At 51.6% G+C, this 13,300-nt stretch overlaps 1 protein-coding gene across 1 annotated transcript; it reads left to right on the top strand.

Annotated features, from left to right (window-relative positions):
- Positions 1 to 538: 538 nt before the first annotated feature.
- Positions 539 to 12,990, top strand: IL10RA (interleukin 10 receptor subunit alpha; the record flags this gene model as incomplete). Its single annotated transcript, XM_079708211.1, has 7 exons — positions 539 to 605; positions 2,706 to 2,820; positions 3,428 to 3,618; positions 4,742 to 4,911; positions 6,670 to 6,817; positions 8,836 to 8,957; positions 12,064 to 12,990. 7 exons carry the CDS (start codon positions 539 to 541, stop codon positions 12,988 to 12,990), a joined length of 1,740 nt encoding a protein of 579 aa, XP_079564337.1.
- Between the last annotated feature and the right edge of the window lie 310 nt (positions 12,991 to 13,300).

The raw sequence follows: 13,300 nt of genomic DNA, 5'->3' as shown, positions 1-13,300 counted from the left end.
CGAGCAGCTGCGGATCCCAACCCTACTCTTCAGTAAAATTTGCTTTGACGCCCTCACCCCACCTTCCGTACCCACAGGGACAAGGCTGTCCCTCGCCACCTGCACCGCAACACACACACACACACACACCCTCACAGGCTGTCCCTCGCCACCTGCACCGCAACACACACACACACACACACACACACCCTCCAGGCTACCCAGACCGCTTTCACTCTATTACACCGGGGCCCCCGGGAGGCGAGGAGGGTGAGAGTTGCCCAGAGCCCGGCCCCCGCCCCGGGACAGCATGCACAAGCCCTGCCCCTGCTTCCTCTCCACTTGCCTGGGCTGACCGCCCTCCGCAGCGGTTCTGGCTCCCTGACGCCACGGCTCCGGGGCGGGGCGTCTCGAGGCTCCGCCCTTCGACGTCAGCCTAGCGGGGCGCGGCCTGGCAGGCGGCCGGAGGTTTCAGTTGCAGTCCCGCAGAGCGGCGACTGGAGGCCAGCATCCCGGCTCTGGCTTCTCCTCCCGCTCCGGAGGATGCGGCTCGATCAGGATGCTGCCGCGCCTGATAGTGCAGCTTGCGGCCCTCCTCAGCCTGCTCCTCGGCTCTCGCGCGCACGGTAAGGATCGGGGTCTAGCCCTGCCCTCTCCGCGCCCGCCCCGCTCCCTCTCCTACCGGTCGTCGCTCCTACATTAAAGTTCTGAGTCCCACGGAGAATCACGTCTGGTTGGCCCTCTACGGAGAGGGGCGCCCATTATCTCCCCGCTCCCCCGAATCTCCCTCATTCTGGCAAGCCTGGGTCTCAGGCTCACCCGTTGTGGACGTGGAAGAGACAGAGATTGACTAGGGGAGGGGGAAGTGTGGATAGAGAAGTTAAATGCCCCCCCCCAAGTCACCGTCCACCCGCCTCTCTGTGAGTCATAAATGTACCCCTGGCTTTTTTATTGTTCTAGTTCAAATGAAGGGACTGCTGGTCCCTCTGGGGAATTACTTTGATTTCAGTCTGACTCTACCTTCCCTTAGCTCTCCGATTAATCTATCTCTGCCCCGTGCCATGTCACCCTATCTCAGCTCTTTTCCCCCACTATTACCTGTCACCCCCATCGGATCATCCCTTCTCCTTCTTTAGCCCCCAGTGCTCTCCCACTGCCACCTGCCTCCCTCCTCCCTACTGCTACTCCTCAGCTCTCCTAACCCAGCCAGAAATCCTGGAAGGTTTCTGCAATTGAAAAGACTAAATCCTGAGGGGAGAAAATGAAAGGGCCGGGAGCTGGAGGGACCAGGAGCTGAGGCAGGGAGAGCAGGGACTGAAACTGCTTCTACATGACGCCAGAATACGAAGTAAAACATGCAGTCACCATTCACATGATAGAGAGCGGAGCTGGGGATGTGCAGCCCAAACACCACAATGATCCACCGTGTTTTTCACTTTCCGTATACTGTTTTGAAATCGAGACACAGACTCGAGGATCAAAGACAGTATAAGAAAGAAAGCAAGGGACCGGGACAGATGTGCTTTCTAGGTGAGAATGACAGTCAGAGAAAAGAAGCATTATTAGAGAGATGATGAAAAGTTGGAGAACAAGGGAACAAGGGAAGCCTGGGAGTCGCTGTCAGATGGAGAGACATTAAGGGATCGAGGAGGAGAGAAGAGGAGCTGAATGTGGGTATTGGCCTTGACTTACTTCATTGCACTTGATCGGCAAGACTCTTAAAGGAGGTGTATTTATCACATCCTTACAAATGAGAGAACAAGTTCAGCGAGGTTAAATGATTTGTCTGAGTCACACTAGCAAGTGCTAGTTTGAGGCTCTTAAAGTTAGTTTCCCATGGTGAGAGGTATGGCTGGCTGTGAGGGGAGGACAGGAGGTGGAGAGAGGCACTGGTACTTAGTCTATATCACCCTGGAGCCAAGGGTGCCAGCTCTTTGTGGAAACGTCCTCAGCCCAGTCTAGACCCAGGGCTGCCTGTCCTACTCAGCCTAAGGCTGGGCATCTGGCTGCAGTAAAGCCCTCCTAGAAGTGAGGGGATGGGACAAGCACTCAGCTTGGGGTTCTGTGAAGAGAAACAGGTAGATGCCAACTAGCAGGATATCTGTGTACCCAAAGAACTCCAGAGAGGGGGGCCTTGGGCTAAAGCCAGGGCTGGGGCCAGGGTGGGGACCAGGTGTGGGGACGGAGAGCAGGCCTTGGGATGGGGCTGGAGCAGGGACAGGGACTGGGCAGAGCCAGGGACCAGCTCATCTGAGAGCTCACTGTGGGCACATCGTAGCCCTCAGCCCCTGCCTTCTTGCCTGGGATGCATCACACCCACCTTGGCTCTTGTCAACCAGCACTTCTGCTTCTGATCACCTACAGCACAGGACAGTGATTTAAGGACACTATACTAGCTCTGGGATCAGACACATCTGGATTCAAAGGCCCACTCTACCACTTACTACCCCCATTGACCTTGGGCAAGTCACTTAACCTCTCTGAACCTTCATTTCTTCTCTGGTGAAGCTGGGGTAATAAATGCCTACCTTGTAGGATTACTGTGATAATGAAATGAGACAATATATGTAAAGTACTTAGCTGAGTGCTCAGCTCAAGGTAAAGTGCTCAGTAAATGGGAGCTGTTAGAATGCCTGCCACCATCACCACCATCATCTCCTCCCTGGCGGGGAGGTGGAGGGGGCCTCTGCTAGCTCTGGTACTGACACTGTTCTCCCTGCGGACAGAACTGCCCAGACCTTCATCTGCATGGTTTGAAGCAGAATTTTTCTACCACGTCCTCCACTGGACTCCCATCCCAAATCAGTCTGAAAGTACCTACTATGAAGTGGAGCTCCTGCGGTAAGCAAAAGGGAGGGTGGAGAAAGGAGGGAGGTGAGTGAGGGAGTGGGTGAGTCCATCCCCTTCTACCTACCCTGGCATGGGAAGATACCTGCCTTGTTACTGAAATGACACCAGGAAGGACCCTGGCACATATCCATCAGTTGACAAGTACTGATCAAGTCTCATATGGCCAGAGTAGTGCGCTGGAAGCTCTGGGTGAGAAAGCCAAGGTATTGCCTTTACCCTCAAGATTTTTCCATCTTATTGGAAAAACAGGAAAAGCATCCATAAGCCAGTTGGAGAACAAGGAAGCCCTAAGGACTACAGATGTAGTTGGGAGAAGGGAGGAATTGGGGTGTGTTGTAGGGAGTGGCAAGTCTTCCTGGACGAGTTGGCGTTTGAGCTCCTCGTATTCCAATCTAAGAGTCTTCTAGAGCACAGAGAAATTGGTCCAGAGTCCCAGAACCAAGGGAGATCCCCTTGCAACTAGATGCCCCAGACTAAAGGGAATACCCTGAGGGCTCTACCGTCATGAGAGCTCTCCCCTGGCCTCTTGCTTCCCTCCTAAAGGAGTTAGGTTTGAGCACAAGTTCCTCTCCCAATGCCTACCCCGCTATCTCCCCAGGTATGGAGTAAAGCCCATCTACTGGAACCCCATCCACAGCTGTAGCCAGACCTTGGTGCTGTCCTGTGATCTCACCATGCACACCCTGGACCTGTATCATAGCAATGGTTACCGAGCCAGAGTCCGGGCAGTGGACGGAGGCCAGCACTCAAACTGGACCTCTCCCAACACCCGCTTCTCTGTGGATGAAGGTGCTTTTCCTCCCCGGGGCCTAGAACATGGCTTTCAGGGTCCTTTCCGGCCAGAAGCTCTAGTCTAGAACTTTTCTCTCCGTTCCCATAGCTCGCCACATCTGCCTGGCTTCCTGGCCGGGGATTTAGTTGCCCAAACAAGCCTGTCAGGACTTTGGAGAAGGTTTAGATGAAAATAGCCAAGTTATTCAAGATTTAAAAGGGAACTGGAGTTGTTTATCCTACAGAAGAGAAGTCTTGGGGTAAGTTGGGGCAGCTGAGTCACGAGGGCCAGGTTGGTGTACTTGTAGGTTTCTGGGAGAGGAAGCAAATCCATAAGCACTCAGCACAGGGCAGCAAGCTGGAGGCAGCATTCCGATCAGGTCCTCCTCCCTTTAAGAATGAATTCCTCCGGGTCAGGGTGTGAGGCTTTGAAGCAGGGAGGTGCTATTGAAGCAAAGTTGGGAGTTTCTCTCTGCAGAGAGAAGAGAAAAGAATAAGCCCCAAATGTGATGGGATTCTTTCCTTCTGCAGATTGGGACTGACTGTGCTCTATGTGTGTGGCAAGGCTGCTCTGCACAATTCAGAATGATACTCTTGGAGGTCATTGTCTCCCAAATGCCTGCCCACAGGCCAGTACTCCACTGGCTGCAGAAACATCACTGAAGAGTGTGTTTAAAATAGACATTTCCTGGGCTTCCCTGGTGGCGCAGTGGTTGAGAGTCCGCCTGCCGATGCAGGGGACACGGGTTCGTGCCACAGTCCGGGAAGATCCCACATGCCGCGGGGAGGCTGGGCCCGTGAGCCATGGCCACTGAGCCTGCACGTCCGGAGCCTGTGCTCTGCAATGGGAGAGGCCACAACAGTGAAAGGCCCGCGTACCGCAAAAAAAATAAAAATAAAAATAAAAAATATAGATGTTTCCAGGGCCCAGCTTCCAAAATTCAGATTCACTGTGTCTTGAGTGGGTCTGGGCATCTGCGTTTTTAACATGCTCCCCAGGATATCCTTATGTTCTGCCAGGTTGAGAAACCTGTAGCCCAGGTTTTAGGGTGGGTAAAGCTTGACCCTGGAGGCCAGGTATGGATGGGGTGCCCAGGCCCTCCCCAGCCTGCAGGCCTCATGGTTTTGTCTCCCAACTCAGTGACTCTGACAGTTGCCGGTGTGAAGCTAGAGATGCACGATGGCATCATCTTTGGGGTGATCCAGCTCCCCAGGCCCAAGATGGCCCCTGCAGGCGACACATATGAAAGCATCTTCCACAACTTCCGGGAGTATGAGATTGAGGTTCGCAAGGTACCAGGACGATATAAGGTATGGGATTCCCCAAGGCCGGGCTTCCCTGTCACCTGGGCCGGAAGTGCCTTGTGCACCCCTGGGGAATTTTCCAGCAGAGTCGAGAGAGCTTGTGGGGCAAGTGGGGGGAGCTGAGATGGCCTCAGCCCTCAAACCTGTGCTTCTGCCAGGTGGCAGGGAAGACAGTGCCCGCTAGGTGTCAGGCAGCACGGGAGATGTTGTAACTATTGCTTCCAACCCCCTTCCTTGCAGGTGGGGATTCTATTCCATGTTGTAGATGGCGAAATGAGGCTCTCAGAGGCTATGAAAATGCCCAAGCACACTCCCATAAATGGGGGATCTGGAATCTGCAAAATCCATTCCTCTTTCCTTTCAACCACAGTTGATTCTAGCCCCTTCTGGGATGGTCCTCAGTATCTATAAAATACTTCCTTTTCGCTTTTTTTTTTTAACATCTTTATTGGAGTATAATTGTTTTACAATGTTGTGTTAGTTTCTGCTGTATAACAAAGTGAATCAGCTATATGTATACATATATCCCCATATCCCCTCCCTCTTGCGTCTCCCTCCCACCCTCCCTATCCCTCCCCTCTAGGTGGTCACAAAGCACCGAGCTGATCTCCCCGTGCTATGCGGCTGCTTCCCACTAGCTATCTGTTTTACATTTGGTAGTGCTTATATGTCAATGCCACTCTCTTACTTCATCCTAGCTCACCCTTCCCCCTCCCCGTGTCCTCAAGTCCCTTCTCTACGTCTGCGTCTTTATTCCTGTCCTGCCCCTAGGTTCTTCAGAACCATTTTTTTTTTTTTAGATTCCATATATATGTGTTAGCATACAGTATTTGTTTTTCTCTTTCTGACTTACTTCACTCTGTATGACATACTCTAGGTCCATCCACCTCACTACAAATAACTCATTTCGTTTCTTTTTATGGCTGAGTAATATCCCATTGTATATATGCGCCACATCTTCTTTATCCATTCATCTGTTGATGGACACTTAGGTTGCTTCCATGTCCTGGCTATTGTAAATAGAGCTGCAATGAACATTGTGGTACATGTTTCTCTTTGAATTATGATTTTCTCAGAGTATATGCCCAGTAGTGGGATTGCTGGGTCGTATGGTAGCTCTATTTTTAGTTTTTTAAGGAACCTCCATACTGTTCTCTATAGTGGCTGTGTCAACTTACATTCCCACCAACAGTGCAAGAGGGTTCCCTTTTCTCCACACCCTCTCCAGCATTTATTGTTTGTAGATTTTTTGATGATGGCCATTCTGACTGGTGTGAGGTGATACCTCATTGTAGTTTTGGTTTGCATTTCTCTATTGATTAGTGATGTTGAGCATCCTTTCATGTGTTTGTGGCCATCTGTATATCTTCCTTGGGGAAATGTCTATTTAGGTCTTCTGCCCATTTTTGGATTGGGTTGTTTGTTTTTTGTTATTGAGCTGCATGAGCTGCTTGTATATTTTGGAGATTAATCCTTTGTCAGTTGCTTCATTTGCAAATATTTTCTCCCATTCTGAGGGTTGTCTTTTTGCCTTGTTTATGGCTTCCTTTGCTCCTTTTCATTTTTAATACAAACTAAATCATGGTAATCACAGAGATCTTGGGCTGCCTCGATAATGCAGGGTTTTTTATCTTAGAAAAAGAACACTGAAGGGGGTTGGCCTTCAGTGCTTTAGAGCGTCTCTAAAGGCCCCTCCAGCTCTCAGCTTCCATGTGGCATGGAACAAGGATATCGTGTTTACTGCTCTTATTGTTTTCGTTTCAGTCGCATGACAAGATAAAACATGAAAACTTTAACCTCCCAGTCCCGAGAGGGGTGGGAGAGTTCTGTGTCAGGGTGAAACCATCTGTCAGCTCCCGAGTGAACAAGGAGGTCTGGTCCAAGGAGGAGTGCATCGTGCTCACCCCGCAGTGTGAGTTGGTCAGGGCTGCTGTCTGGGCAGAAGGGAGGCAGGAAGGGCCTCGCACGTCTGAAAAGCATTCCACTGAGGGCTGCCGATGTGGGGCACTGTGCTAGGGCCCCCCAACTGCGACACAGCTCTCCATCCTCACACAGCTCTATGAAAGAGCTCCTATTGTCCCCATTTTAGAGATGCAGAAACTGAGGCTCAGTACCTACAAGCAACTTCCAGGGTGTGGCCACAAAGCCAGGTCTCCCATTTCTGCGGGTGCTTCCACTGGAGCCCAGCTGCGCTCCCAGGAGCCCTCCTGCAGCACCCCTCAGCCAGCTGTGGTGGTTCCTATTTGTTACATTCCTCTGCTGTCTTTTTTTAGAGCTGGGGGCACCAAGGGCTACTCCGAACTTCCCCTCCTCCCCCTCAGAGGAAAGCAGAACTGAGCTGACTCCTCCCCACAGCTGCAAAAGTCAGCAAATACTGTGCCAGGCTCTCAGCCCAGTGCTGGAAAGGGGAGGGAGGGAAGGGCATATGGCATGTGAAGGCTGCGGTTCTGCCCACAAGGATCTTACAGTCTGGCTGGGAAGACAGGATGTGCCCAGAGGAGGCTCTAACTAGCTACTCAGGACAACATATGTCAAGTGCCCAGCGAATCATGCCAACAGTCAGTGCGCTGGGAGTGCCCAGTCCAGGGTGGGCAGCGTCCAGCAATGACCAGAGGGACTCCTTACTTTTCTGCAGTACATTTCAGTTTATGGCAGACATGCACAAACTCATTGTCATTTCAGCCTCACTCACATTGAAGCAGAGTAAGGCACCATCTGTGTGCCAGGCGGCCTTAAGAGCTTTTCAACATCCACTCACTGATATAGAAATAGTTTTGTATACAGGTCTGTGTTCAAATCTCAGCTTCGTCACTAATGAAATATATGACCTTGGGCAACTTGCTTAACCTCTCTGGGCCTCAGGATGCCAATCTATAAAAATAGGGACGATAATAGTATTTACCTCCTAAGGTGGTTGTAAGAATCAGGTGACATAAGTACAGTAGTCCCCCCCTTATCTGAAGGGCACACGTTCCAAGACCCCCAGTGGATGCCTTGAAAGCATGTATATATACTATGTTTTTTCTCTATACATACATACATACCTATGACAAAGTTTAGTTTATAAATTAAATAAAAATTTAAGAGAATGCCCAAATTGGCAACATCACTACTCTTGCACTTTGGGGCCGTTATTGAGTAAAATAAGAGTTACTTGAACAAAAGCACTGGATGCCACAACAGTCCATCTGATAACTGAGGCAGCCACTAAGGGACTCACGGGTGGGATGTGCTGGATAGAGGGATGATTCATGTCCCGGGCCAGACAGAGTGGAGCAGTGTGAGGTTTCATCACGCTACTCAGAACGGCACACGATTTAACTGATGAGTTGTTTATTTCTGGAAATCTTCCATTTAATGTTTTTGGACCACAGTTGAACACAGATAACTGAAACCACGGAAAGCAAAACCACAGATAAGGGGGGACTATTATAAAGGGCTTGGTTCATGATAAGTGCTGTGTGCTTCACAACCATCTGTGAGGTAGGCACTATTATTTTGCCCATTTCGTAGACGGTAAAACTAAGGCTCAGATAGGCTAACTAATTTGTCCACAGCCTCACAGCTAGTAAGTGGTAGAGCTGGGATTTGAACCCAGGTCTGGCTGCTCCCAAAGCCTCCCTTCTTACCTGCTGTACCATCCTGCCCCACCGCTATGTATGCCTTCATGTGAATTTTGTGCAGAGAGCTGGAGGCCATGTGTCTAGTGAGGGAATCCTTCAGGGCAGAGGTTGGAGGGCCAGGCAGGGACTCCCAAGAATCCTGGCATGGCCTCCAGAGTTGTGGCCTAGAGGTAACCTGGGGTGGGGGATGCAGGGGGTCACTCGGCCTCTCACCGAGAGGCTCCTGAGAGGGGCCATGGGATCCTCGGGGACTGCCCCTCCATATCCCATGGCACCAGGCTATAAACCCATCTCTCTGGGCCCACAGATTTCACCATGACCAACCTCAGCATCTTCTTCACCTTTGTCCTGCTGCTCTGTGGAGCCCTGGCCTTCTTCCTGGCCCTCCAGCTGTATGTGCAGCGCCGGGGGAAGCTGCCCACCGTCCTGGTGAGTCTCACAGGGAGGCCACTGCCCCATCCTCCCCGGCCCCACCAGGACTCTGGGAGGCAGGGAGCACCCTCCCAGGCAGGCCGTACCCTCAGCCCTGACGTTATCAGATGCACCTTCATCAAGCACCATGGGGGCGGAGGGAGGGCTTGAACGCCAAGCCCAGCGCGGAGAATGTTGCCTTATAGTGGCCCAGATAAGACACAGTAATCCCAACCCGCCATGCGCCATTTTGTTACTATTTGCCAATAATTGGCCACGAACCAGCCCCTGTGCACTAGTACCTCGGAGTCAGGTAGTTATAGCCTCACTTTACAACTGAGGAAACTGAGGCGTAGAGAGATTGTTACATGCAGAGGGTCCCACAGCCAGGAAGAGTCAGGGCCGGAGCCCAGCCTTCCCCATCCCTAGAGGCTGGCGAAGGGTGCTCTGGAACAGGAAGACAAAGGGCTGCTGTCAGTGTGGGAGAGAGCAGAGTGGAGAGGTGATGCTGAGAGGCGAGCATCTCCGGCCCTTCCCACAGCCTATCCTCTTGCTACACGGTGCTGACAAACACCGCATTTGTCGTCAGCCGGCCTCCAAAGTTCAGCTTGCCGCATCGAGCAGCATTTCCAGACCACAGCCCGTCTCTGGCCTGGGATTCAGACTGGACCAAAGGTGGTCCCCACAGCTGACATTACCGTGATGGTCGAGGGCTCAGCTGTAAGGGTGGGCTCCTTCGGGGAGACCAGGGCCCAGGGAAGCTCACAGCTGGAAGGGGACCCTCCACAAGGATCCCAGGATCTCTAGGAAAAATGAGAGAGACAGAGGCCCTCTGAAATTACCTTGAGTAAGAACTCTGGGATGGGGATGGAGGAGAGAGAAGAGGGGTGGGGCTGCCTGGTGAGTGCACCACGGGACCTGCCCTCAGGGATGGGTAGCTAGAGAGCAGAGTGGTAGGAAAGGACCGCTGGATGGGAGAGTCTTAGTTGGGCTTGGGGAAAGGCATCTAGTAAGAGAGAGGTAGCTATTGAGTTACAGTTACCAAGCATCTACAACATGCAAAATGTTGTACGGAAGCAGCTGAGTAATGTGGCACTGGTCCCAAGGGGCTTGATTACATCCGGTGGGCCAGCCAACGAATCAACTATTAAGTTTAATGCAAAACAGTGAAATGGACATAGATGCAAAAATGCCAAAGGAGATGACAAGCAACCTCTGGTTTTTTTGTTCTTTCTGAACATTTGGATCACAGAATTGACTTGTTCTCATGAGTTTTTTCATCCTCAAGATAAGTACAGCCCAGTTTCCTTCCTCTAACGATCACAGCCATTACTAACTTTATAAATAACTGAGAGAGCACAAAGCACTTTCACATGCACTTGCTTGTTCTCATTCATTAGCTGCTTTGATCTGATCTTCAATGATTATCAAAGTAAGCATTGTTAAACAAGTGGGGATTACAAATCAGGACAGTTGAGTACAAATTCCAGATTTATTTGTTCTTTGCTGCTGTGTGACACTGGGCAAGTCATTTAACTTCTCTGAGGTTCAGTTTTCTCCTCTAGGAAATAGAGATAATAATACTTCTTTAGAGAATTATTGGAGAGTAAAATTCAATTCACCAAGTGTTTATTGAGTGCTTTCTCTGTACCAGGCACTGTTCTAAGTATTTTACATGCATGAACCACAACTTGAGGAGGCAATACTGTCATTATTTCCATTTTGCATAGGAGGAACTAAAGCACAGAGAGGATAAATGATTTGGCCGAAGTGACACAGCTGATAAGAGGCAGACCTGGGATTTGAACCCGTGAAGTCTGGTTCCAGAATACACATCCTTAGTCACCAAGCCATCTGATATCAGTAGGGATCCAACCAATAAGAGTTGCATTAGAGTCACCACATACAAAGGGAACAAGGGCAGATGTGCAACAGTGAGTCAGTAAGTCAGTCAACAAACCTTTGGAGTGCCTACTATGTGCCAGCTCAGTTTAAGCTCTGGGAACTGAGTGGCCAATGAGAACAGACGACTCCTGCCCTCAAGGAGCTTCTATTCTGTTGGAGTTCGGGACTGAGTGTGTGTGTGTGTGTGTGTGTGTGTGTGTGTGTGCACATGTGGGGGCACAGAAAACAAAAAAATAACTCCAGGAACTAAGTGCTAGGAAAAAATAAACTGGGTTAATGGGAAGAGAGTGTCTGGAGCACTGCTTTAGCCAGGGTGATTGGGAAAGTCTCTCTGAGGAGATGACATCTGAATTGAGACCTGAACGATAAGGAGGATACAGCCATACAAAGTGCTAGGAGAAGAGTATTCCAACCAGGAGTAGCCTGTGCAAAGGCCCTGAGACAGCACTGTCCAGAGCAAAAGGAACACCAGTGCGGCTGGGGCACAAGAGCAAGGGGGAGAGAGGTTAAGTGACTTCCCTGGGACTCTGGGCAATTAATGGGGAGCGAGGCCTCCTCAGCTGTAGCTCTGCTTGTTTCACTGCCCCCCACGCTGCAGCCAGGCTATGTTTATGTGAATCACTCAGGGAGTGGAGAAATTAACTCGGTGTCTCACATCCAGCGTTATAAGAGATGAAATGAATAACACGGGATAGGATAGGACAGGACAATACAATAGATCACAGTGCACAGGTAGTAACGATAAGTATTATTTTGTGAAATTGGTTTCAATCATATATGAGTTATATATTTATGGGCTATTTATATACAGGTTATCGTGTAACATATTTCTTACTTGGGGTCATAGTGAAAAAAAGTCTGAAACACATTTCTAGATCTCCGTGGGTCCAGCCTGCTTTCGGGTTTGAAAAGCACTGCTGATGGAGCCTCCTGAGAATGTTCACCTTTCCCTGCAGCCTCCCATTCTGCCTGTCATTCTGTCTGAACTCCGAGAATACAGGCTTCTTAGGTATCTGGCCTGAGTCAAACTGAGAATTGCATGAGGAGGAAAACTCAATTCTGAACCAAAACCAAAAGGACACGTGGCAGTGTACTCCAGGCTCTGCAGGACCCCCTCTGTTGGAGCAGTACCTCCTGAACCCCCGGCCTCCCCCGGCCACACTGGGGCGGGTTCCTGCAGGTGACCCTCCCGCCCCTCACTCTACCCTCTCCTCCCCAGGTCTTCAAGAAGCCCAGTCCCTTCAGCCTCATCAGCCAGCTTTCCTGCCCAGAGACCCAAGACACCATTCATCCCCTCGATGAGGAGGCCTTCCCCAAGGTGTCCCCAGAATTGAGGAACTCGGAGCTGCACGGCAGCACGGACAGTGGCTTCAGCAGTGCCAAGCCATCCCTGCAGACTGATGAGCCCCAGTTCCACCTCCCTGCCCCCCACCCCCAGGCTGGGGGTCCTTTGGGAAAGGGGGTGACCCGGTTGCTGGAGAACAGCTGCAGTAGCGGCGGCAGCAAAAGTACAGACAGCGGGATCTGCTTGCAGGAGCCCAGCCTGAGTCCTGGCACGGAGCCCAACTGGGAGCCACAGGTGGGGAGCGACAGCCGGGACCAGGATGACAGTGGCATTGGCCTGGTCCAGAACTCTGAGAGGCAGCCTGAGGATGTTCAGGGTGGCTCAGCTTTGGACCATGTTAGTCCCCTGGGACCGGAGGTGGCTGCGGGAGAAGACCCAGCTGCAGGGACCTTCCAGGGCTACCTGAAGCAGACCCGGTGCCCAGAGGAGAGGGCAGCCGAGGCAGGCGGCCTGGAAGAAGAGTCCTCCTCAACAGATGGCCTTGGCCCCAAATTCAGGACATGCGTGGATGCTGAGGTGGACTGGCCTCTACCAGCCCTGGCCAAGGGCTATTTGAAACAGGATCCCCCAGAAATAACTCTCACTCCCTCAGGGGCCCCAGCTGGACAGTGGAACCCACCAACTGAGGATTGGTCACTCCTGGGCTTGACCAGCTGTGGTGACCTGGGAACATCTGACTGGAGGTTTGCCCATGATCTTGCCCCTCTGGACTGTGTGGCAGCCCCAGGCGGTCTCCTGGGCAGCTTTGACTCAGACCTGGTCGCCCTGCCACTGATCTCCAGCCTGCACTCAAGTGAGTGACTCAGGCCAAAGGGCTGCTTTTGGTTTCCGCTGCACCCTGCCTGGACCCAGAGGGGCCCCAGGGGATGAAAGTGAAGCACAAGGCCAGTCTGGGCACTTTTCTGCAAGCGTAGTGAGGCCAGCGCCAGCCCTGGTAAGTGTCCAGGGCAGGAGGAAACTAAACTAGCACAGGGTACGTATGTGGCATTGGCCTCCTCTGCAGACGGGGCCCGGCAGACTCTGGCGGAGCTGAGAAGGGCAGGGCAGAGATCTCCACCTCCTTGGGACACTTCCCATATTGTAAAGGACTACTTGCTCAGGGGAATCATGG

Source organism: Hyperoodon ampullatus (genome assembly GCF_949752795.1).
Source record: "Hyperoodon ampullatus genome assembly, chromosome: 7".
In the NCBI taxonomy this organism is placed as follows: Eukaryota; Metazoa; Chordata; class Mammalia; order Artiodactyla; family Ziphiidae; genus Hyperoodon; species Hyperoodon ampullatus.
Note: the sequence above shows the minus strand (reverse complement) of the source record. Positions and strands in the feature narration are given on the sequence as shown.